General features: G+C 49.0%; 1 protein-coding gene across 1 annotated transcript in view; it reads right to left on the reverse strand.

The window, feature by feature from the left end:
• PIWIL1 (piwi like RNA-mediated gene silencing 1) overlaps window positions 1-26,992 on the reverse strand; it is a 414,830-nt gene that overhangs the window by 171,245 nt on the left and 216,593 nt on the right. The window contains exon 10 of the mRNA XM_088482106.1: window positions 14,599-14,719. Within this exon, the coding sequence (XP_088338232.1) occupies window positions 14,599-14,719 (121 nt within the window). The remainder of the gene's footprint in view (window positions 1-14,598; window positions 14,720-26,992) is intronic.

A 26,992-nucleotide genomic window follows, 5' to 3' on the forward strand; every position in this document is an offset into this window, starting at 1 on the left:
ACGTATGCCACACACGATGGTATATTCTTGTAGAAGATGGTTTCCGAGCTCTTAGCATAGTTCGTACCACAGAGCTGGAAAACCCCCTGGACCTTAACATGGCCGTCTCAACAGCCACACCGTCAAAGACAGCCGAGTCAGGTCCGGTTGAAGACAAGGACCCTGTGACAGTAGGTCCGGTCGTAGCGGCAACCGCAGAGGAATGTCCACGGACAGACCCTGAAGGTCTGAGAACCAGTGCCTCCTGGGCCACGCAGGAGCTATCAACAGGAGCGTCCCTCCTTCCTGTTTGAATTTCCGGATTACCCATGGAAGAAGGGAAAACGGAGGAAAGAGATAAGCAAACTGGAACGTCCACTGGACGGACAGAACATCCACCAGAGACGCCTTTTCGTCCTGGCGACTGAGAAAGTCCGCCTCCCAGTTGAGGAATCCCGGGATGAATACTGCTGATATGGCCAGGAGATTGCGCTCCGCCCAGACCAGGATGCGGGACACCTCTATGAGTGCCGCCCGACTTCGGGTTCCTCCTTGCCGATTTATGTAGGCCACGGTGGTGGCGTTGTCCGACTAGACCTGCACGGGCTGACCATGGAGAACTCGATGTGCCTGCTGGAGAGCATTGAAAACGGCGCAGAGTTCCAAGATGTTTATCGGAAGCTGCTTTTCCGCCTGAGTCCATCTGCCCTGGAACAAGTGTGGACCCGTGACCGCTCCCCAGCCCCGAAGGCTGGCTTCCGTTGTCAATAGGACCCAGTTCGCCACCCAAAACGGATGACCCTTATTGAGATGGGTCGTCTGCAACCACCAGGAAAGGGACAGGCGACGGGATCAGGGTGGACTTTTGCCAATTTATCAACCAGCCGTGCCGTTGCAGTACTGCAATCGTCAGATCCAAGTGGCGTAGAAGGAGCCGCAGCAACGCCGCCATAACCTTGGTGAACACACGTGGTGCTGTCGCCAGGCCAAAAGGTAACGCCCTGAGGAACTGTTGGTGACGCAAAAGAATAGGGACATGCAGGTAAGCCCCTGTATGTCCAACGACACCATGTAATCCCCAGGTTCCAGAGCCAGAATGATGGACCGTAGGGTCTCCATCCGAAACCGCGGCACCCGCAAGGACTTGTTGAGGGCCTTGAGGTTGAGAATCGAACGGTACGGACCCATTGGGTTTCTGCACCAAAAAAAGATTGGAATAGAAACCCTGGCCCCTCTGGGAGAATGGAACAGGTACTATAACTCCAGCCTGGAGCATAGTGTGCAAAACCTTCCGCAGTTCCATGGCTTTGTTCTGGTCTAAGGGCAGACCCCTGGTGAAGAATCGGGATGGGGGCCTGTGCCGAAAGGAGAGGGCATACCCATGAGAAACCACCTCGTGAACCCAAGTGTCTGTCGTAGTTGCCGACCAATACTGGGCGAACTGCAGCAGGCGGCCTCCCACTTTGGGATCCCCAAAAGGGAGGCCCAGACCATCAGGCCGCAGGCTGTCATCAGACTTAGGGGCCGGACGTCTGGTACTCCAGGCCTGTTTCCGGGGCTTAGCCGATTTCTTGGGGCCAGCCTGTCGGGGAAAGGACTGTGCCTTAGGCCTACCCTGGGCCCTATAAGGCCGAAAGGCCGACGTACCCGAACTGGAAGGGACCGCAGCAGACGGGAGACATGCAGACTTGGCTGCCGCCAGCGTGGCCACAATTTTGTCCAGATCCGGACCAAAGAGGACTTCTCCATTAAAGGGCAAAGCTTGCAATCCCTTTTTGGAATCAGCGTCCGCCTTCCAGGATCGCAACCATAAGGTGCGACGAGCAGCAACAGCTGCCGAAGAAATCAAAGATGTCAGGGTACTAATATCCAAGGCCGCTTCATTGATGTAAGTGGCCGAATCCCGGAGGTTGCCTATCAACTTGGCCTGTTCAGCCGAATAGTCGGAATCCAAAGACGCCTCCAAACTATCAGCCCAGCGCTCCATAGCTCTGGCATACGGCCATAGCCGGTCTGGATGCCCCCCCCCCCCGGCGAGGGAATAAATGGACTTTAGGCAGATCTCCACCTTACGGTCCGTAGCATCCTTCAAGGAGGACATGGAGGGCATGGGCAATGTGACACTTCGGACTAGGCGTGTCACATGAGAATCCACCTGTGGAGGGGATTCCCACTTAGAAAAATAATTGTCCGCAAACGGATAAGCCAACGCTAAACGTCTTTGAGGCTGATACCGTTTACCAGGGTGTTTCCATGCCTCCTCTAAATGGTCTACTAACTGACCCGAAAGAGGAAACACTGTGGTGTCACCCTTAATATCCTTGAAAAAGGCATATTTGGACTTTGACACCGGAGGATCATTATCCTCAATAACTAAAGCTGTGCGGACTGCACGAATAAGGCCAGGAATATAAACCTTAGACTTAGCGTCCGACTCTTTAGTACGGGGAGGTTCTTGGTCAGAAAGATCCAGAATCTCCCCATCGGACGTCACGTCGTCATCCTCATAAGGAGCAGACAGAGACGCCACCGGCCGCAACACAGACTCCCCTTGTAACACCTCCGACAAATGCTGTACAGAACTTGTCAGTGAATTAACCCACGCAGGCTCCTGAGAGACGTGAGGAGGGGAAATAGGGAGACTGTGGGGTACCATCAGTTGTCTCGGGAAACCATGCAAGGGTGACGACACCACTGACTGCTGGGACAATCCCATCTGTGAGAACGCAGGTTGCGGAGCTAACTGGCCCACTAGTGTTGTAAGCGCTTTGGCGAAACAAGCCCAGGGCGGTTCCTGTACCGGAGCCGTGACAGTAATTGGTCGTGCCAATAAAAAACACTGCCGACATAGCCCCTCCACGTTACCCTCCCCCTCCGCTATAGGTACCTTGCACGTAGTACACAGAAGCTGGAGAGGAAAATCACTCTCAGACATGATGGTAAGTATGTGACCCCTCTCACTGATACTAGTTAGTATAGTGGGAGAACCACCCTGCAATCACCGCACCGCAAAGGCTTTAGCAGAAGAAGAGCAGGGACAGTGAAATGGCTGACAGTAGAAAGTGAAAGTACAGGGAGCAGACGCTAGCAGAAGTCACATACAATGCAAAGAAATTAATCCCTGCACTATCAGCGCTGATCCTCAACTACGCAGACACAGAGCCTGGTAGGACACAGCGCTGCATACACAGACCTGTTCCAACGGAGGAGAGGTATGCCGGGGGACCCAGACCACGATGCCACCGATCAGCAGCTTCCAGCAACGTTCACCATGCTTCTGCAAAGATGGCCACCGAGGAGCAGAGAGGAGGCCGGCATGGGGGAGGAGCGCTGCCACAGGGCCAATCAGCAGGTGCAGAGAGGGCTGTGTGCAGCGGGGGAGGCGCCGGCTGTGTACAGGGAAGGCGCGCTCCCTGGCATGCAATTAACCCCTGGGACGCCGCAGCGCTGCCGCTCAGCTGCGGTTCGCTGTCCCAGGGGGGTAGTGGAAGCGCAGGTTGGTTATCTGGCTCAACGCTGCTGCTGTCAGTCCCCAGGGAGCCCTCTGCCTGGGGACTCTGGACCATGTTTCAGCGGTGACCCACCGTGGGACCCTGCTGCTTACCTGCTGCCCCCTTGAATAAGGCCATGGTCCAAAACATCTGGGGTCACAGCCAGATGCTTACCAGCATCCCTGGATCAGTACCGGCGGGGGTGTAGGGAAGACAGCATGGACGTCAGTAGTGACTGTCCATGCTGTGCTTCCAGATGGGCAGCCACAGCTGCCTTGAAGAAAACTTCAGGGGCTATCCTTAGCCCCCCTCCAAACAGGTGCTCCGACTTCGAGCCGGGCACCAACGAAACTGGGATGCCTTGGCTCGGGGGTGGGGTATAGGAGGGGGACCCTAGTGCATCCTGGGAGGCTGAAAACTTAACTCTATGGTGCCCGATGCCTGACGTCATCACCTATACACCAAGGTATCCTGTGGATACCCTATGGACTCTGATGTAGAAAGAGGGATTTTTTAAAGGAACCATTTCAATTCGAAATTGCTGTTTAGTCCAGAGGGGGAGAAAGTTTGTAACTTGTGAATCCATCTCATCTCCGTCCTTGCAAGTTGGATTTCCAAATTTTTTTGTCCCCAGTTACTTTTCATGCTCTCTATGCCAATGAATTGTTTTATCGTACCAGTGGAGCATTGATGTTTAGATTTAAAATGATCTGGTATCGAGTGGGATATAGGAACTTTCCCAAAATTGCGAATATGGTCGATAAGTCTCACTTTAAGTGCCCTAGTGTCTTCCCAATGTATTTCAGACCACACTCACATTCGATCAAATAAATGACTTTCATTGTGTGGCAGGTTATAAAGTGTTTAATGCGGTACTTCTTCCCTTTGTCTTCAAAATCTTTTATTTTACTGGAGATGCTTTTTATGGTTTTACAGGCTAAGCATAGACCATATCTGTGGAATCCCTTGGTTCTGTTATTTTGATTTTCTTTATCTTAAAGTGCACTCCTCATCAAATGATTTTTCAGGTTTGGTGCCTTTCTATAAATAAAAGTGGGTACCTTGGGAACAATATTTCTTAAAATGGGGTCACCCTTCAAAATATTCCAATGTTTTTTCACAACTTGCTCTACTTCATGTTGATGACTATATTGGGATATAAAGGCCCATTCCATGTTTTTGTTTGACAATCCTGTTTGGAATTGGGAATTAGTAAAGTGTCTTGTGCTGTCTCTGTAGCCTTCTTTTCCGCCTCTTCCATTAATCTTTGGTTATATCCACTTTGGAGAAATCTGTGTTTCATTTCCCCTGACTGTTCTTTAAAGGTAGAATCTTCTGTGCAGTTCCTACGTAGTGTTAAAAATTGGTTACGTGGAATTCCGTTCAACCAATTCTTGTGATGTTCACTCTTTGTATTGATGTAGGTTTTTGAATCTGTAGGCTTACTAAAAATTTTAGCTTTAAGGGTCTCATTTTTGTTATAGATTTCCAAATCCAAAAATTGAAGACCTTCTTGACTCTGATGGAAAATGAGGTTGATTTTCTTATAATTTTTATTAAGATTTTCACAGAAGGAGGTTAAATCATCTCTCGTGCCTTCCCATAGAAAGAGAATGTTGTCTATGTAGCGGTGCCATGATACCAAGTTTACCCCCAGAGAAAGTTCTTGATGAATAGTTTCTTCTTCCCAATGAGCCATAAATAAGTTAGCGTAACTTGGGGCAAACTTAATTTCCTGATTAATATGGAAATTAGAAACCACTTTAGGAAGAAATTCAGGGCGAGTGCGAAGCATAGCCTTGTCCAGGTGGAATATCAGAAATGGAGGACGACAGGAGAGTGCCCCCAATTCTGACACCCTCCTGGCCAAAGCAATTTCCAGGAGAAACAGTCTTGGCGGTTAACCACTTGAGATCCATCGAATCTAGTGGTTCAAATGGAGGACCCTGGAGGGTCTGAAGAACAAAAGCAAAATCCCAAGGAGCCACAGGGGGAACAAAGGGAGGTTGAATCCGGAGAACACCTTGTAGAAAGGTGTGGATATCCGGGAGCGGAGCTATCCTTCGTTGGAACCACACTGACAGTGCAAAGACATGCACTTTCAATGAGGCCAGGCAAAGGCTGAGGTCCAATCCTGCTTGAAGGAATGCCAGAATCCTGGAAATTCAAAACACCTGAGGGTCGTAATCCTGAGAGCGACACCACTGGAAATATATATGCCACACCCTGTGGTATATCCTGGCTGAAGCAGGTTTACATGCTTGGAGCATCGTGCTGATGACTGAGCTAGAGAATCCCTTGGACCTTAGGATGGATGCCTCAAGAGCCACGCCGTCAAAGACAGATGATCCAGGTCCGGGTAAAGGCAAGGACCCTGAGACAACAGGTCCGGATGTTGAGGCAGCAGGAACAGAGTGTCGATGGAGAGACTCCGAAGATCTGAGTACCAATGAAGTCTGGGCCAAGCTGGAGCAACCAGTAGGACAGTGCACCCGTTTTGCTTGAACTTCCGAAGAAGCAGGGATATCGGAGGAAAGAGGTATGCAAACGGGAAGGTCCACTTTACTGACAGAACATCCACCAAGCTTGCTTTGACATTCCTTGTTCTGGTCCCGTACACTGGCAATTTGTGAATGTGGCGGGAGGACACGAGTTCCACCTCCAGAAGGCCCCATTTGTCCACTAAAAGTTGAAACACCTCCAGGTGAAGAGACCATTCCCCTGGATGCACGTCGTGACGGCTGAGGAAGTCCGCTTCCCAATTGAGAACTCCTGGAATGAACACTGCCAAAAATGCTGGGAGGTGGCACTCCACCCACGTCAGAATGCGTGACACTTCTTACACTGCTGCCTGACTTCGAGTGCCTCCTTGATGGTTGATGTATGCCACTGTGGTGGCTTTGTCGGACTGAACCTGCATGGGCTTTCCGTGAAGAATGTGACTTGCCATCCTGAGGGCATTGTACACGGCCCGAAGTTCCAATATGTTGAAGGGCAGGGCTGCTTCAACTGCTGTCCAACGGCCCTGAAATGAGTGCTTACCAGTCACTGCGCCCCAACCCCGGAGACTGGCATCAGTCGTGAGGAGTACCCAGTCCTCAATCCAAAAGGGGCGACCGTTGGTGACATGAGGTGTCAGTAACCACCAAGACAGAGACAGGCATCACCGAGTATATTGATACCCGACGACTGCGGAGGAATCTGCGCACTCGCAGCGAGAAGATCTTTTCTGGAGCTAGGCAGATTCTCTGCTGGTGAGAATCCAGAAAGGCTCCCAAATGAACCAACCTTTGTGAGGGAATTAGGGAGGACTTTTTCCAATTGATCAGCCAGCCGTGCTCTATTAGACAAGCGATTGTCAGGCGTAGGTGGTATTGAAGCACCTCTGGATAACACGCCAGCAAGAGGAGGTCTTACTGGTATGGCAGGAGTCGTATACCCTGACTCCGCAGATGAGCTGCCACGACAGCCATAACTTTTCTAAAGACCCTTGGAGCCGTGGATAGGCCAAAGGAGAGACCGAAACTGGAAGTATTGGTGCAGAATAGCAAACCGAAAATAACGCTGGTGAGAAGACAATATGGGGATATGCAGTTAAGCATCCTGAATGTCCAGGGATACCATGTAATCCCCAGGTTTCATAGACAGTATAATGGAACGCAAAGTTTCCATCCTGAACCTGGGTACCCTGAGAAACTTGTTGAGAGATTTGAGGTTGAGGATAGGCAGATGAGACCCATTCGGCTTCTGAACCAGAAACAGAGTAGTACAATAACCAGTCTCTCTTTGAGAAAGTTGAACTGGCACAATTACCCCTGCTTTCAGAAAGGACCCAATGGCTTCCTGGATCTACAAGGCCTTGTACCTGTGGGAAGGAGGGCTCTTACAGAAAATCTGGTGGGGAGGTCTTCGCCGGAATGAGAGAGCCTACCCGAGAGACCACTTCTTTTACCCAAGCATCCTTGGTGGTTTGACACCAGCACTGGGCGAACTGAAGAAGTCGGCCTTCCACTCTGGGATCTCCCAGAGGGAGGCCCGTCCCTTCAGGCAGAAGGTTTATACTCTGACTTGGAATAAGGGCATCTTGCGCTCCAGGCCTGTTTCTTAGGCTTGGTGGTTGTTGATTGTCTAGGGAATGACTGTCCTTTGGGCTTTCCTTGAGAACAAAAGGACCGAAAGGAAGAGGTTCCAGCCTTGGAAGATGCAGATGCTGATCTCAGAAATGCTGATTTAGATTTTGCTAGTGTGTCTACAATTTTGTCCAGGTCCGGGCCAAACAAAATCTCCCCATTGTAGGGCAAAGCCTCCTGGACCTTTTTAGAGTCAGCGTCCACCCTCCAGGAGCATAGCCACAGAGAGCGGCGAGCAGACACAGCTGCGGCCAAGACTCTGGAGGTCAGCAGATTGTCATCTAAAGAAGCCTCACCAATGCAGCAGCATCTCTAATGTGGCCCACCAAAGACCTCTGAGTCTCAGGAGCCTACTCGGGTAAAGTGTACTCCAGAACATTTGCCCAACCTTCTGCTGCCTTAGCCACCCATGAGATAGCCATGGACGGATGGGCAACCACTCCCGAGAGTGTAAAATGATTTCAGGCACGTCTCCACCTTGTTATCCGTAGAATCCTTCAAGGAAGAAATGGATGGCATGGGTAGCGTGGCACTTTTTATTAAGCGAGTAACATGAGAATCCACCGCAGGAGGCGATTCCCACTTCTTACAGTGCCCCTCAGAGAATGGATAACGTGAGGTCAAACACTTTTGTGGCTGAAACCTCTTAGCAGGTGCTTGCCAAGCCTCAACCATATGGTCTACCAGCTGGTTAGAAAGAGGAAAAACTGCCGAAGACTCCTTTACCTGTTTAAACGGAGGGTATTTGGATTTAGGGGCAGGAACGTCATCCACTATCTCTAGTAAGGATAGGACCGCCCGCACTAAAGCCGGAACATTAATACTTGATTTAGGCTCCACCTCCAGAGTAGGGGAATCGGCCGCATCCTCCAATCTCCCATCATCCGATGACACTTCTGTGTCTGATAGTTGTGTAGACTGGGATGACAATACAGGGCGTTTAGAGGCCTAAGGTCTTTCATTCCGCAACATGGTCTGAAAGGCTGTAGAGGAAGCTGCCAAACTCTGAACTATATAAAACATCCACCCAGGGTGGCTGTACGGCTTGTGGTAGTCCCTGGAAGGGAATGACAGACTGTTGTGATACCGAAGGGGATTGCATATACTGCGGTAATCCCTGGTAGGGAGTGAGACTGGGGTACAGGAGTAGACTGCAAACAATGCGGGATATCCTGAGAGGGAAGGATGGTTTGTTGAGGTAACTCCATATGGGGTAAAAAAAGCTGGGACCGCTAAGCGACCCGCAATAAGAGGATAGGACCAAAGAACAAAACCGCCCAAGGGGGCTCCTGTCCCATTTTTGGGTGTTTTGAGGGGCCAGGCAACTGATAGCACCTACAGAAATAAGTCAAATTCAGCGCTGGAATGAAGCAGCTAAAATTTAATACCAGTGTTATCAAGGACTGGCCACAACAGTGTTCGCAAATACGCGCTATAGTGCGTATTTTACCTGGCATTGAGAACCGGGGCCTCACATTTGTAGAATGGGTGGGTCCCGGGGATGCGCTCCACTGCGGCCAATCCCTGGCTCCCGAGTCGTTTAAGATGCTGTGCGCTGCAGCCAATAGAGCTACCCTGTCCATCCCTTCAGAAGCGGTAAGAAATTTAATTCGCTGCCGCCCCTCCTGCTATTTGGAGCAGGAGTTGGAGACCAAGCTCAGTGTCAAGAGCAGAAGACAGAAGGGCTGGGCCGCTGTACAGAGTGGCCGGTCCTAATTTAATACCTCGGGGCGGCCGCTGTTATCTGCTGGGCTGCGTGTGCTGTCTATTGCCAGCAGTACAGTGCAGACCCGTGGCCCCGCCCCCTCACTATGTGCTGCCAGAAGCACTGTGGAGACACAAGGCCCCGCCCCCAGTCTCTCGTCTCCTCTGCCTGTGGACAGCGTGGCCAAAGCAGCATGTTTGGAATAACCAGCCAGGTGCCTGCTGCAAATGAGGACGACAGTAAAGTAGCGCACCTGGTCCCAGCAGTCCCCCACTTTCTGGCTCTAATCCGCGCTTCCCCTCCACCCCTAATACCCGGTGTCACCCAGCCCCTTCTGCTGCTCCTGCCTGTTCCTTTTGTCACCAGCTCCTCTCCACCTGCTCCTGTATGTGGCTCCCCAACCCCTCTAATACCCGGGGTCACCCAGCCCCTTCTGCTGTCCATACCTGTTCTTCTTGTCACCAGCTCCCTTCCACCTGCTCCTGTATGTGGCTCCCCACCCCCTCTAATACCCAGTGTCATCCAGCCCCTTCTCCTGTCCCTGCTCCGCTCCACATCTGATACCAGGAACCCAGCCCCTTCCCCTGTTTACTTCACTTATCCCCAGCTCACTTCTATCATTTCCTGTATGTGGCTCCCATTCCCCTCTAATACCTGAGCGCACCCAACTCCTTCTCCTGTCCCTGCCTACCCCTAAATCCCCTCCCAAAATCCTCCCGTCAGTGGCTCTCCACCTCCTATTCCTGTCCCCGGCTCCCCACCTCCTACTCCTATCGCCGGCTCCCCACCTTCTACTCCTGTCGCCGGCTCCCCACCACCTACTCCTGAGCCCGGCTCCCCACCTCCTACTCCTGAGCCCGGCTCCCCACCTACTTCTCCTGTGCCGGCTCCCCATCTCCTACACCTGTCCCCACCTCTACCTCCCATACGTCAAGATAAGGAGCCAAAAGAACCTACAGCATGAGCGCAGCGCCCCCCATCCAGCTAACACAGAATTAAAAGGACAGAAGAGTGCACAGCTAGACGCAGACAACATTTTTTTAGTATATTTTTAAAATGTATTTATTGGTCCGTGGTGAATCATAAAATTATGCTGAAACTACAGTTTCTGTAGAATTTTATGCATCACCGCTATGTAAGAATAGTCTAATGCAGAAGATTCACAGGAATGGAGTATCAGAGGGGCATTCTAGGGGTATATGGGCATGTGGGGAGGTCTGAAGGCCCAATGGGGAGCTCTAAAGAATAAACTATGATGGGATACAGAAATGATCAGGTAGGACCCCATTTTTTTTAAAGTGGCGAGTCCCTGGGACCCACATATTTTGTCGCTCAGTGCGATCACTGACAGATAATACAAAAAATTACACATAACTTATAGAGTGGAGGGATTATATATAAGTTTTTATACACACAGTTACCCTCCTTTTCCGTCTCTATGTTGATTTTCCCGTTCGGTCAGAAATTTTTCTCCAAAGACATGAAAAATAGATGAACAAATACAGATCTTATAGTGTAATAAGTTCAAAAGTATAGTAGGATCTCAAAAAGAAAAGAAATAGTCCAAATCCTCCTCAATATGGCCACTGTTGATGGTGCTCTGATCTTAATTGAAGATTCACCCTCAAGTGCGTATCATATAAGTATACAGAATGATGCTCACATCAATGCTTACATCAGTCAGAGTGCTCCACGTATATAACAGTATCTTTAACTCCCGGGCCTGGTTGGTGGTCATACGGAGCATTTGGAAAACAAAATGCAGGAATTAATCTCCTCTCATAACGACCTTCTGACGGCGCAAACAGACTGTCTTTGTGCAGAACAAAGAAAGTATTAGCGCCTGAGTTAAATCCTCCTTACTCACCCCTGCAGCACATAGCATGCAGGCGTGCAGAGAGGGTGCAGCATTGTGCACGACCTCCTTGTCAGACATGTCTGACAACATATTTGGAAAATCAGGAAGCGCTATACTGGACCTGACTAACGCTAAAAATAGCTGTCAGGCCCCACTCACAACGTATGCAACTCACTAGTCCAGAAATATAGCACCGTGCAGCACATAACCATATGTGACAGACTTCACAAATATTGTAATCTATATAGGCGAGGTGAAAGAACCACCCTAACTACACCTGTTAGGGCTGGTAGTAAAGGAAAGGGATAGATATAAACTGACATATTGAGAGAAAAGACATAGGGCCTGATTCAGACCCCATCGCGAGCGGCTGTCCGCTCGCAAGTGGGTCGATGTTATGCACTGAGCAAGCGCACGACGGAGGGAGCTCCGTCGTGCGCATGCGCCAGACACGACGAGCGAAGGAAAGTCCTTCGCTCGTTGTGTCTGATCAAAGGGGGCGTGCTGTCGATGTTGATTGACAGCACGCCCCCTTTGGTGGGCGTGCCGGGGGCGTGCCTCCCTGACGGGGGCGTTCCCACGGGAACGCCTCCTGTCAGAAGCCGGCCCACTGACATCACTAGTGATGTCAGTGGGAATGATTTTGGCTCTGATAGAGCCAAAATCACTCCGGAGCTTGCGGTTGAAAACCTCAACCGCAGGTTCCGGCTCGCAGTTTCGATGGTCGCGATGGTCACGACCATCGCGGCCATCAAAATGCACGCTCGTATAGGCTGTGGGTGGTGACCCACAGCTATACGAGCGTCCAGGAGGACGCTCCATTTTCATGCAGGGCGGCCCTCATTCAGAGCGTGCGCTCTGCTCAGAGCGTACGGCTCTGAATGAGGGCCATAGTTTGCGCAAACATATGTCACATACAATGCAGAATTATATTACATACTGCAAATTGGCACTACCATCAACTGCCAAGATTCAGTGTCTGGGAAGGTTATAGTGCTGCAAACACTGACCCAGTGGAGAGGTACACAGGGGGACTGGACAACACACTGTCTTGAGATCTGCGATGCACCAGGAGAAAATGGCCGCGGGAGACCTCAAGAGGGGGCGTGGCGGCAGAAGGAAACAGCTCAGCAAGCCAGACCTCAGCGGAAAGGTGCTCTGAGTTGAGGGGAGGAGCCGTAAACAGGGAAGGCCCCTCCCCTGGTCGACAGTTAACCCCTGGGACGCTGGCTCCCTTACCAACTACAAGTGCCTGGTGGTCTAGTGGAGCGTAGGGTATTGTGTGCCTGCTTCCAACGCCAGCACCTCTGGTCTGTCCCCTGAGACCGGAGGTAGGATTGCTGATACGCGGGTCACCGCAAGTGGTGACCTGCTCTTACCTGTTCCCGTATGTCCGGCCGCAGCCCAGGATGTACCACGGGGCATGGCTAGCACAGACCCGGGGGGCCCGGCGAGATCCCCAGACCGGCGGGGTGACAGAGCGGCAGCGCAGACGTCGTATAGACAGTCTGCTGCTGCACACTCTTAAGATAGTTTTTTTCCTATCCAAAACATAAAAAAAAAATAGCTTTGGGGCTGCTAAATAGCCCCTCTGTGTTAACAGTGACCCGACTCCGGCCGGGCACCAACTATAAGGTGACTCTGGCTCGGGGAAGGGGTAAAAGGAGGATGGACCAGTGCATCCTGGGAGCAAAGCTTTTACTGTGTGGTGCCCAGGATCCAAATCCAACCTACACCCCAAGGTCTCCCTATGGATCCTGAAGAAAGTTTATTAAACATACATGCATACACACGTGCACACACATGCATACACTATCTCACATACTCACCTATGTATCCCCGTAGACTGTCGTTCCCCTTATCCAATAGAATCCATAGGGTACCTGTAAAAAAAAATATCCATACTCACCGTCTCCTATGCGAAGTTTGGCTCCTCTTCGTTCCATGTAGGTAATCCATGGGGTCTTGGCAAAACAAAAAAAATGCAAATACGAGAGCCACCGGACACAGTACCATCCTCTATGGACAGAACTTCCTTAATGAGAGATTAGCAGCGGAATTTCACTCTGGTAACCCCGCCGCTGAACGCTCATTGGTTGGCTGAAAGAGGCAAGCCTTCCGCCTCTCAGCAATGAACGGTTCCCACCATTGATTTCAATGGAGAGAACCGCAAAAGTAACATGTTTTTTTTTTTGTTTGTTTTTTTACACAGGTTAATTCATTATTTAGACACAGATGCACGGACAGAGATCAGTCCATGCATCTGTGTCTTCTAGCTTGCAGCACGGATCTCCCTGCGGTTCCGAACGACATATCGTACAGGCATAAACACTGTACAATATGCCACCGGATCGTGTACGAGATTGGCAGATCTTACCTGCAGTAGGCAAGTTCTGAAGATGCGATGTACGACCAGAGGTTTACGCGCATCAGCATCGTGAGTGGACACTCACGATTTGGACATATTTCACACGATATGTCGTTTCGATGCGTCGGAATCCGGCAAATCGTGTAAATATAGTCTAGTGTGTATGCACCTTAAGGATGACAGGTAAGTAAAATTGTTTATTTTGCTGAATTTCTCAATAAGAAACATTTGGTCTAGGCGTGCCCTGAAAAAAATGCTGGTACTCTACGGCTCTGTGATTGAAGAAAGTTTGGGAACAATTACCTTAAGGTGGGTTGTGCAATTACCTTTCAGCTTTGCAGATAGCTTCTTAAGCTATCCATTGTTGAGGTTGCCAGTATTAACTGGTTTCATTAATGTTACAGTGACACTTGTTCCTCCCCTGTCTAAATGCATCCTTTTGAAACCACTACTGAACACAGAAGGAAGCAGAAGGGGATGAAATGCATGTACTTATTAACAAATGAAGTGAAAGAAAATGCTACAGATGACTGTCTTTGAAATATATACTGCATTCAACCCTCAAAGGGCTTCTTTATATTAACAATAGAGATGTGCGGTTTGATTCTCCAGAAATCCGAATCCACACAAATTTCTAATGTGATCCTGATAAATCAGAGTCTCGGTCCTGATCTTCCAGCGGTTAGGAATACTGATTTCTAAATCCGAAATTCGGGTTTTGGATTGCAAAATTACATGATTTTAGCTTTTCTTTTTTAATTTATCATTTCCAGATCCAAAAATAAAACATGGGGGTCAGCACACATTTCTAATTAACACATGAGGTAAAAGTTATTTGCTAAACTTCATGGGATAGAGTTACTAAAGATTCAAAAAAATTAAAACTGGTGGTGTTACCCATAGCAATCAGATTCTAACTGCCATTTCTATTACATCATTGAAAAAAAATAAGACAGAATTTGATTGCTTGCTAGGGGCAACACCACCACTTATCTGTTTTGAAAGCTTTAGTAAATCTACCACTAAATAACTACAAACCACAATTGCATTTAAAACATGTCTTATACCTGTTAGACTGCAAAATTCCGGAATCAAGAAAACAGGTCCAGATGGTAATCCTGCTTTTATCTTCTTGGGGTTGTGGATAACAGCAGGCTGCTTTAAATCCGTGATTTGTTTGTTATATTGCTATAATATACATAAACAAAAAAAACAAGAGATATGGTAAGAACTTACCTTTGTTATCTCTGTTTCTACGAAGTCCATAGGGTCCACAGGGTTGACCTTGGGGTATAGGTTGGGAACCAAATCCGGGCACCACGCAGTTAAAGCTTTTAGCTCCCAGGATGCACTTGGGTCCACTCTCCCTATAACCCCTCCCCCCAGCCAGAGGCACCTCAGTTTGTAAGTAGCCAAAGGCCGGAGGAGGAGAGAAAAAGAGAGAGAAAACTGGAACACTCAAGAACCATTCTCACAGAAAAGGAGACGGGAAACCGGTGACCAGTCACATAGCCCATATGAAGCCAGGTGCGTCAGGGCGGGAGCCCTGTGGACCCTATGGACTTCGTAGAAACAGAGATAACAAATGTAAGTTCTTACAATATCTCTTGTTTTCTACTTCAGGGTCCATAGGGGGTCCACAGGGTTGACCTTGGGGATGTCCCAAAGCAGTTCAACCAAGGGTGGGGACGCTCCTGTGCTGAGAGGAGACTCCGCCGCCAAAAAGGAAGCATCCTGAGAGGCAAAGGAAACCAATGCCTAGAACCTTAAAAAAAGGTGTGGACAGAAGACCACGTGGCCACCTAGCAAGGCAAAACAGCCAAGGCGCCACAGCGAGCCGCCCACAAGGGTAACATGGCCCGAGAAAAAACAAGCATCAACAACAGAAAGGCCTACCCATGTGTAGGCCCCTGAAGAAGACATACGAGGCCATCCAGCCAACATTTGGCCATAGGCCGGCCATCCTTTCCTGTTAAAACCAGAAATATCAGACCACCAATAAGGAGTTCGATTTCCGTAAGGAACTTGAACGGATCACATAAACCCACAGAGGCCGGACTACAGTCAATGAGGCCACACCAGCTGAGAGGACTGGGGACTGAATGGCCGTACCATAAGTTCCAGAATAATATGGAACCTAAAAATCACTAAGAAGAAACACAGGGCGAGAGAAACTCACACCCTGACATGATGCCCTCCAGAAGAGGGAGCCACATGAGAACGCTCCCAATTCCAACACTCACCTGGTCGATATAAATACCCTGAGAGAAAGAGAGAGCCAAAGCAATAGACCATGTAATGGCTATCACAACCAGCGGTTCCATTGACTGTCCCCGGAGGGAACGAAGAACCACTACTAACTCCCAAGGAGCCCCTAGGGAGGATAAATGGAAGCATAATCCAGAAAAACACTCCAAAGGATGAACTGGATACCAGAGTGGAGCAATTCCACATCTTAACCATACTGACAGTGTAGAGATCCGCACTGTCAGGAAGGCCATTCCGAGGGTGAAACCCAAGCCAGCCGGAAGGAATGCCAGAATATCTGGAAATCCTGGACACCGGAGGATCGTATCGACAAGTACGATACCATAAGAATTATGTATGACACAGTCCGTGGCAGATGCCAGCAAAGTCTGGCCTATCTGCTCTAACATCTCAATAAAGACAGAGCCAGGGAAGCCCTAGGACCACAGTAGGGGCGCAGTCAAAGACAAACGATCCAGGTCTAGGGAAAAACAAGGACCCTGAGACAACAGGTCCAGATAGTGAAGCAGTAGGAACGGAGCATCGATGAGGAGACTCCGAAAATCTTAGTACCAGTGATGTCTGGGACAAACTGGAGCCCCCAGAAGGAAAGCCCTTCCGTCTCTAATTAAACTTCCGAAGACCTCGAGGAAGAAGGGAGACCGGAGGACACAGGTACACAAAGTGGAAGGACCACTTCACTGACAAAGAGTCACTGAAGGTAGCTTCAGTACTCCTAGAGCTGGACTGTAACACCGGCAATGTGTGATCAGAAGGCCATAAGGATCAATCACCTCAGGGAGGCCCTCTCTGCTCACCAGGAGTTGAAACCTGTCTTGGAGAAGAGACTAGTCCCCGTAATGCACGTCGTGACGGCTGAGGAAGCCCGCTTCCCAACGGAGAGCTCCCGGAATGAACACTGCAGAGTTGGCCAGGAGAAGACCCTTGGACTATGTCAGAATGTATGACATTCCTGTCATTGCCACCCAACTACCAGTGTTGCCTAGATGGAAGCCACTGTTGTGACACTGTCGGACTGAACCTATTCAGGGTCACCGTGACATATGGGTTAGGCCAGAGTGAAGGCCCAAGACAGCCTAAAGTTCCAACAAGTTAAGTGGCAGGGCGGAAGCGACAGACGTCCAGCTGCCTCGAAACGAATGCGGACCAGACACCGTCTGTAGCAAAGAATACCCTGGACGAGATGGCCAATTATGGAGGAGTCAATTATGGCAAGGCCTGGAATGTAATTGAGCACATTCCACCCTACCAAAAGGTAGACACTCTGGTAGACCGCGCATCACCAAGAGTAATGACATATGTCGACTGCGTAGACATCCGCACACTCCAAGTTGAAGAGCTGAGATCTTGTCTTACGCCAGAAAAATTCTAAGATTCTGAGAATCCAGCAGTGCTCCCAGATGAAGAATACCCTGTGAGGGATGCAGGGAGGACTTTTTCTCCGTTGACTACTTATCTGTGCCGAGAAGAAGCCACGGTTAGCCTGACCTAGCGGTAAAGTACCTCGGTGATCCTGCTAAAAGCAGGAGGCCGCCCAGATAAAGGAGCATTCGGATACACTGAACAGGTGAACTGCCAGAAAATCCATAAAGCTTGTAAACCCCGGTGGAGTTGAGGACAGTCCCAACAGGCAGAGCCCGAAACTTGCAAATGTTGCTGTGGCACAGCAAACCTGAACCCATGCTGATGAGAGGGCTCTGTATGTACCCGTAGGTACGTATCCTGAATACTCAGATATACCATAAAATCCCCAGGTTCCAAATGTCGGATGATGGAGCATGAAGGATTCCACCTGAGTCCAGGCACCCTTGGAATCTGATTCAGGGATTTGAGACAGAGTATAGGCAAATGAGGACCAGTCGGTCACTGACCCAGAAAGAAAGTAGAACAACCAGTCCCTCGCTGAGATAGTGAGGCTGGCCGAAATAGCTCTGCTTACCGCCAAGACTGTATAGCTTTCTGGGAATGTAAGGCCCTGATCGTCTGAAGAAGAGCCCATGGAACAACGCCTGTGAGGAGGCCGCCTGAGCAATGAGAGGCCGTTGAGAATCAGTACCTCACTCTGGAATTCCCCAGATGTAGACCTGTCCCGTCAGGCTGAAGGTTTATCCTCAGGCGTAGAAACAGGGTCGTCCGTAAGTCCAGGACTGCTCAGTACTGGATATGGTGGCCCCCGTGGAGGCCGACAGCCTAGGAAAAAACAGGCCTTTAGGCTGACCCTGAGGACAAAAAGACTTAACAGAGTTAGTCCGAATGTAGTGGGAGTAGCTAAAGACAGTATCTCTCCATTAGTGATACTGCCAAAGATGCAACAATCTTGTCAAGGTCAGGACCAAACAAGATCTTCCCCATGGAAGGAGTCTGCACCTCTGCTTTCCCATAACGTAGCCATAGGGTATTGCGGCGGATACAGTCGCAGCCGAAACCCTGAAAGTTAGAAGACCGGCCTCCCATGTAGGTAATCCCACACGACCACTGCATATTTTATGTAAGCGGCAAAAGACATTTGAACCCCAGACGTGTTGGAGGGGAAAAACATTACAAAAGCATCACCATGCGATGGCCATGGTAGGACGGGCAACAGGCCCTGAAAACGAGTACATTGATTTCAGGCAAAGCTACCACCTACGGATCCGTAAAATCCGTCCAGGCTGGGATGGGAGGCGTATTAATGCCTGTAATCCGATGATGAACATACAAATCCACCCCAGAAGGAGATTCCATTACTTGTGAGGACCCTCAGGGAATGGGAAACAGGAGGCCTTTGTGACTCCTCGTATCTGGCGACAGCCAGACTCCCGCCATGAGATCCACCCGCTGGGCAGAAACGGGAAATGTATGATACAGGTGCAGGATCGACATTCTCTATATCCAGAATGAACCTGGCTACCAGCCCCAAAGCAGGGATAATAATACTTGAAATCGGCTCCCCCCATGTGAGAGGGAAAGAGCCAAATACACCATCCAGTTCACGGCAGAGCCACTGGGAAGTAACCACAGGGCGTATATCACGCCATTTAGTATTTCGTAGAAAACGACATCCACCAGGGTGGCCGTTGTGGTAATCCCTGCAAGGGGAATGACAGACCGATGTGGTATCGGAGGTAATTCATGTACTGTGAAAAACCCCGGCAGGGAGCGATAGTCTGTGACACAGGGGTAAACTGCAAGAAATTGCGAGATACCCCGAGTTGAAAAGGGCAGTATGGTGAAGTAACTCCAAGCGAGCGACGACAATGGGGCCCGCCCGGCGATCCTCAAAGGAGAGGATCCTGAGAAATAAACCACCCTTTAAGGGGGTTGTGCAAGGGGCCCGGCACCAGATGGCGCCGCATACATAAACCTTTCTGAGTTAAAATCCTCTGCACTAATTCCTGCAGGCTATGACTTGCAGGATAGCAATAATGGGTGCAGTATCGTGTGCAATCTCCTAGTCAGATATATTTGACTATCTTGATGGAAATATTAAGCAGAGCCATACCGGTCCTGACTAACGCTAAGAGTAGCTGCAGGGACCCATTATCAGCGTATGCAACACACAGTTCCATCTAAAATATTGCAACGTGCAGCACGCAACAGTATGTGACAAACCTCACAAATATTAACAAGTATATATATGTGAGGTCTCAGAACCACCCCAGGTACACCTGTATTAGGGCAGATAAAGAAAAGGGAGGAAGCAGCTCAGCGACGCCAGATTGTAGTATTGAAAGGCGCGCTGAGCTGAGGGGAGGAGCCGCTAGACAGGGAAGGCTTCCTCCCCTGGCTAGCAATTAACCCCCCGGGATGCCGGCTCCCGCTGCCGCTATAAACCCTGGTGGGCTGTGGACACGCGGGGTATGCCTCCATGGAGGGGGAGCCCGCCACCACCGCTAGCGCCTCCGGTCTGTCCCCAGAGACCGGAGGCATAAGGCTGCATGTACACGCGGGTCCACCACGCAAGCGGTGACCAGGCGACTTACCTGTCCCCGTCGATCCGGCAGCAGCCCAGGGAGTCCTCCAGAGCCCGGCTAGTACAGACTCTGGGGTCCCGCTGCAATCCCCAGATCTGTACTGGCATCGCAGCGCCGGCGGGGTGTAGGAGCGGCAGCTTAGACGTCCATTCGACAGTCTGATGCTGCCGCTCTGAAGAGTAGTAAAAAATAATAAAATAAAACTCTTTAAAATAAATTATAAGCTTAGGGGCTGCTAAGCAGCCCCCCTGCAGTAACGGTGACCCGACTCCGGCCGGGCACCAACTTAAACTGAGGTGCCTCTGGCTGGGGGGAGGGGTTATAGGGAGAGTGGACCCAAGTGCATCCTGGGAGCTAAAAGCTTTAACTGCGTGGTGCCCGGATTTGGTTCCCAACCTATACCCCAAGGTCAACCCTGTGGACCCCCTATGGACCCTGAAGTAGAAATAAGCAAATTTAATACAAGTCTAAAGCTGCATACACTCAACGATTTTGTTACCAACGATTTTATGAACGATTATCTGTCAGATTTTTTAAAGTGTAATGAACGATTTTTTTTTAACTACAAACGATTTTTGCATATTCCCTTAATGAAAATCGTTGAGTTGACAAGTCTGACTGAACTACAAAAGTGAACGCACATGAACGATAATCGTTCATCATTTGACTCAGAAAGTGAACGATTCTTTCAAACGATTATCGTTTAACGACAATAGTTCAAAAAATCGTTGTGTGTGTATGCAGTTTAAAACTTAATTCAACAATATTTACATGACAAAAACATCTCAAAAATGCCAATACCAATTCTACTTTTTATTCAAGCATTAAAGATTGAACGCAGAATGATTTGTCCAGGCCTAATGTTTTAGTTTAAAACTTAATGAAGTTATGGAAAGGGATGCTGTCAGCAATTACTTTCCCCAAGCTGAGACTTCACCGCTCTGACAAAACATTTAATCCCAGGAGATGCAGAATATGGAGAGAAAGGTATTAGTATATAGATTATTTACAAAAGAAATAGCCAGCAAACACCAGAACATTTCAGACTGACAGTCATCTCAACTGTTCAATATATGATATAATGGTGCTTAATTTATATCATCCAATTAGCTTTGATTGGTTAACAGGCATATTTTAAACAAATAATGTATTTGTTGTAAAAAAAATAATTATTAACTATTTGTATTTACGTTAAATACAAGGGGATGATGACACTGGGAATAGATAAAGGAGGTCAAACAAAATGTTGGGCATTTTCAGAATCTGACAGAAATCACTTCTCTCTACATTTCTTCCAGGAATCAGTAATTTACTAACCAAGCCTCACAGGATAGAGAAATACAATAAAATACAATAAACAGCACTAAATAAGGTATTCATTAAAAGATAAGTAAATAAGAGTATGGCTTGTGGATAAGATACAATATACTGTAACTCATTTTCTTCGAGGTCCATAGGGTCCACAGAATCTACCTTGGGGGTATGTAGTTGGAGAGATTCATTGCACCAAACAGCTACAACTTTAATGCTCCCAGCATGCACTGATCCTCCTCCCTATATACCCCGCCTCCAGCCACAGGCATTCAGTTTGTAAACAAGCCTAAAAGCAAGAGACGAAAAATGGAGAAGGAAGTACAATGTACCCAAGAAACACTCTCAAAATACGAAGAGCAAAAAAAAAAAAAAAAGCAAAGAACAGATCCCAACTGAGGCCAGGTGTGTCAGGGTGGGTGCTCTGTAGACTCTATGGACCTCTAAGAAAAAGAGTTCTGTAAGGTATATTATACCATAACTCTGATTTTCTTCTTCAGGGTCCATAGGGTACACAGAATCAACCTTAAGGATATCCTATAGCAGTTCCCTTAAGGGTGGGGATGCTCCTAAGAAGAAGAGAATCCGCCGCCCAAAGGAAGCATCCTGGGAGGCAAAAGTATCAAATCATAGAATTTGATAAAGGTATGGACGGAAGTAGAATGTGCTGTCACCTTGTTAGGAACAGAGAGATCAGCCTGTATATAGACTTGAGCAATAGTCGTACGCAGCCAGCGAGCCAAAGACTTTTTGTTAGCTGGCCATCCTTGTTTGTGAAACCCATATAACACAGAGCAAATCTGATTTCCTGATGGAGCTGGTGCAATCCACATAGATACGAAGGGCTCGAACCACATCCAGGAAGCTTCACCTGTAGACAGGTTTGAAGACTGAAAAGCCGGGACTGCAATTTCCTCATTTATATGGAAACGGGAGACTACCTTCGGACGGTAAACCGCCTTAGTACGAAGGACAGCTCTATTTTGATGAAAACTCAAATATGGAGAGCGACATGACAGTTCTGCAAAGTCAGAAACTCTACGAGCTGAGGAGATAGCGAGGAGAAAAAGTTTCTTCGCTGTCAACCATCTTAAGTCCACCTTATCCAAGGGTTCAAAAGGGGGAGCTTGCAGCGCCCTGAAAACGAAGGATAAATCCCATGGTGTTACCGGAGGGACAAACGGAGGATGCAGTCCGAGAACCTCCTGCAAAAATGTTCTTACATCTGCCAGGGGCGTAATTCTACGGTGGAACAAAACTCACAAAGCAGAAACTTGAACCCTCAAGGTAGCCAGGCGCAGACCTAAGTCTAACCTAGCCTGCAGAGAAGCAAGTACTCTTGAATACTTGAAACCTTAGGGTCATATTATGTTTGGGAACACCATTGAAAATATGAATGCCAAATCCTGTGGTAGATGCGGGCTGAATTCCATGCCCTCATCATCGTTTGGATCACAGAAGCAGAGAAACCTCTGGCCTTTAAGACGGAAGCCTCAATAGCCACGCCGTCAAGCCAGCCGAGGTAAATCCAGATATAGGCAGGGAACCTGCACTTGCAAATCCGGTCGTAGAGGCAGTGGAAATGGCCTGTCTATGGATAGACTTGTCAGATCGGTGAACCAATGTCTCCTGGGCCTGGCTGGAGCTATTAGTATTAACCTGCCGCCTTCCTGCTTGAACTTTAAGACAACTCTTTCAAGGAGGGTATCGGAGGAAACAGGTATGCCTACATGAAGTTCCACCTCACCACCAGAGTCCACGAAGGTCGGCTGAGGGATCCCTTGTTCTGGAGCTGTACCTGGGGACCTTGTGGATGTGGCGTGACACCACCTATCCACCAGGAGTTGAAAAACGTCCGGATAAAGAGCCCATTTTTCGGCGTGTACGTTCTGACGACTTTGGCCAATTTCACACATGCTGGTTTTGGCCAGTCAGGCAAGAACCGGGGGGTAGCCGGGCGGCTTTTTTCAGGCACTCAGTGCCTTTCACAAGCAGCGGCTTTGAGACGCTTTTTACGTGAGGTTTTTTTTTCCCCTATTAGGCATGCGCACCAGCAGCTACTGCTGCACAAGCCTGGGCGGCAGAAGCCAGTGTGTGTGAAAGGAAACATTGTTTCCTTCACACTACTGGCGTGCAGGGACGGCACGGCACCGTCCTGCACAGCAGATATTTCCGGCTGTTGGACGGCGACCGTACCGTGGCTGTGCGAAAGGACCCGCTGATTCCCTACATTTACCAGTTTTCACACCCGGCTAAAAACCGGGCGGGCTTCTTGCCGCCCGGCCAAAACTGGTATGAGTGAATTAGCCCTTAGGAAGTCCGCTTCCCAGTTGAGGACTCCTGGGATGAATATTGCAGAGATTGCTTGAAGATGGCATTCGGCCTACAACAGAGTGTTCGCCACTTCCTTCATGGCTGCCGGACTTCGTGTGCCTCCCTGATGGTTTATGTAGGCCACTGTGGTCGCGTTGTCGGACTGAATCTGGACAGGCCTGCCATGAAGAAAGTCCTGCGCCAGACTGAGCGCTCTGTGCACTACACAAAGCTCCAAGACATTCATCGGTAGGTGAGTTTCCTGAGTCATCCACCTTCCCTGACAGGTGTGACGCTCTGTCACCACTCCCCATCCTCGCAGACTTGCATCTGTGGTGAGGAGTACCCAATCTGGGACCTATAACGGACGATCCTTGTCTAAATGAGTCATCTCCAGCCACCAAGCGAGGGAGAGCCGAACTTCTGGCAAGATGCAGATCATCTGAGACTTTATCCAATGTTACTGACAATACCAATGAGACACAATCCATTGCTGCATGGACCTGGGCATATGCCACCAACCAATGTGGATACCATGGAGCCCAGCACCTGCATTGCCAGGTGAACTAACACACACTTTGTTTGCAAAGTAGACCGCGCACACAAGACTGTAGTGCCGCAATCTTGTCCTCTGGTAAGAGAATCCTCTGGTCCAGAGAGTCCAGCAGCGCCCTCAAGTGCACTATCCGCTGAGTTGGAGAAAGATAGAACTTTTTCCAATTTATTATCCAGCCATGCTCTTGTAAGCAGACAATGGTTATCTGCAGATAACATTGCAACAACTCTTGCGATTGTGCTAATATCAGGAGGTTGTCCAAATATGGCAGTATCCTGACCCATTGTCGTCTGAGATGAGCAGTCATCACTGCCATTATCTTGGTAAATACCCGAGGGGCTGTGGCCAGCCCGAAGAGTAGAGCCTGAAATTGGTAATGCTACTGATCTACCACCAATCTTAGTAATTTTTGGTGGGATTGTGCAAGCGGAACATGCAGATATGCATCCTGTACGTCCAGGGAGACCATAATATCTCCAGGCTCCATTGCCAGCATAATTGACTGTAGAGTCTCCATACCGAATTTGGGCACATTGATGAATCTGTTGAGAGACTTCAGATTCAGGATAGGGCGATGTGACCCATTTGGTTTCTGTACCAAAAACAACATTTGAATAATAACTCCTTCCCTGTTGCGTCAAAGGAACGTGAATTATGACTCCTGACCTCAGAAGGGCCCCAATAGACTCAAGGAAGGCCGAAGACCTGACCGGGTCTAAAGGCAGGGTTGTACCAACAACCCTTTGAGGGGGATGCCTCAGGAACGTGATGGCGTAACACTGAGAGACCACCTCTCGAACCCACGCATCTGTCGTGGTCTGATGCCAGGCCTGAGTAAACTGTAGGAGTCAACCTCCAACCCTGAGACCCCCCAGAGGGAGGCCCGCCCCATCAGGCAATGGGCTCCGTCCGGCTTGGAAGCAGGACGCTTGGCTGACCAGGATTTCTTGGTCTTCTGTCTCCTGTGGGAACTATCCTGTCTAGAGGAAGACTGTCCCTTTGCCCTACCCTGTGGGCGAAAGGACCAAGCTGACAACTGCCTATACTTAGGGGTAGTCGTAGATGGCAACCCCGCAGATTTAGATGTCGCCAGAGAAGACACTATGTTATCCAGCTCTGGTCCAAACACTACCTTCCCCACAAAAGGCAAGGATTCCAGGGCTTTCTCGGAACCTGTATCCGCCGTCCAGGTTGTTAGCCAAAGGGTTCTTCTAGCTCCTAGAAGCTAAGATACCTGCGTCAATGACCACTTCCCCCATATATATATATATATATATATATATATATATATATAAACTGCTTCCCGCATCTGATAGAGGGAAGACAGCTGTTCTCTGGTAACATTAGGCATGCTATCCCCCAGAGACTTCGTCCATTCTTCCATAGCCTTGGCAACCCAGGCTACAGCCATAGCTGGCCTGGTAATAGCTCCAGATAATGAAAACACTGATTTTAAAAAGTTATCAAGTTTTCTATCTGTAACCTCCTTCAAAGAGGATGCTGCAGGAATAGGGTAACTTAGAGCTCTTGATTAATCTAGTCACATGAGAATCTACTGATGGAGGAACTTTCCATTTGTTACATTCACCTGAGCAAGTGGATATTGAGAGGTTAAATTCCTTGTAGTATGGAAATGCTTATTTGGAGTACACCATGCTTCAGACATGAGATTCGTCAGTTGCCACCTTCTGGCGTCTTAAAGCCGGAGTCTTTGCTTTCGGCGGCACCTCCTCTTTCTCTACACCAGTGTTGGCTAACCTTGACACTCCAGCTGTTATGGAACTACATAACCCAGCATGCACTGCTACAGTTTTGCTATTAGGGCATGCTAAAACTGTGGCAGGGCATGCTGGGATATATAGTTCCACAACAGCTGGAGTGTCAAGGTTAGCCAACACTGCTCTACACTGAGGACAGATCAATCCGCTCTCACTAGAGAGGGGACATTCACAGAGGATTGATGGTCTTCTTCCGCTGAGTAAGACCCAGAAGTCTGAGTATCAGAGTGTGATGAGGAGGTGGAGTCAGAAATCCTGAGGCAATGTCTGAAGAGAACCTCTCTTATGCTCCTGCTTCTTTACTGCCACTGGTCTATTCGCCTGTACCACCTGCTGAGGGGGCTATATATAGATGGCAGCATACTCTGACTAGAGTGAGCAGAAGAATCAAACCAACAGGGATTCATAGGGGACATGTACAAAGAAGGATGCAACTGCAGTAGGAGGTAATATCATGGTAGGAGCACGCAACGCTGCGACCTTATCCACCATATGCGACAAAACCTGCAACCACGACGCCACCCAAGATGGCTCTTGTGTACAGTAGGTGCAGGTGTACCAGATACACAATCCATCTTGCAAAAAATCCTGTTCAGACAAGCCTGCAAAATAGGATTTACATGACTTGAGCACCGGAGGCTCACCCTTCTCACCATTAGCCTCAGACATGACTAATGTGTGATAGATAAAAGGTATGGATGCATATGGTTTCAATGACGACCGTCGGCATCCCGACTGTTTAATCCCGGCAAGTGTCTAATGACAGGCGTCGAAATCCCGACGCCTGTCATTACACCTACACAGGGAGCCCGACACCGGCCGGCAGTAAATCATACTGATCCCATACGGTGTACAGTATAAATGCAATGTGACCCACTTCACATATGAAAAACCCCACACACTTTTTCTGAAGGATGAGGAGAAACAGTGATGGATATCACTGACAGTTTGAAAACAAAGACATTGTATATACAGCAGCTAGCATGAAAGTAACATACAATGCATAAATACAAAAATTGCTATTGCAAATTGACTCTGAATCAACTGACCAGCCACGCCGGGGTACACAGGGAGACAGACCAGACCTCTGAGATAACCAGCCTGCAGAAGTATGCACAACTGCGAATGTCTCACACACGAGGTGGTCAAAAGTAGCAACCCAGAGGTGGGAATCCGTAACCGAAGTTACGTCGGAGCGGCCGGGGGAGCAGTAGTAGACACTAAGTAATACGTCTATTACCCATCCCCGGCGACAGAGGATATGGCCCCGGCCACCTTAGTG

The sequence above is a fragment of the Taudactylus pleione genome, unplaced genomic scaffold (genome assembly GCF_031769625.1).
Source record: "Taudactylus pleione unplaced genomic scaffold, aTauple2 ptg000282l, whole genome shotgun sequence".
NCBI classification, from domain to species: Eukaryota; Metazoa; Chordata; class Amphibia; order Anura; family Myobatrachidae; genus Taudactylus; species Taudactylus pleione.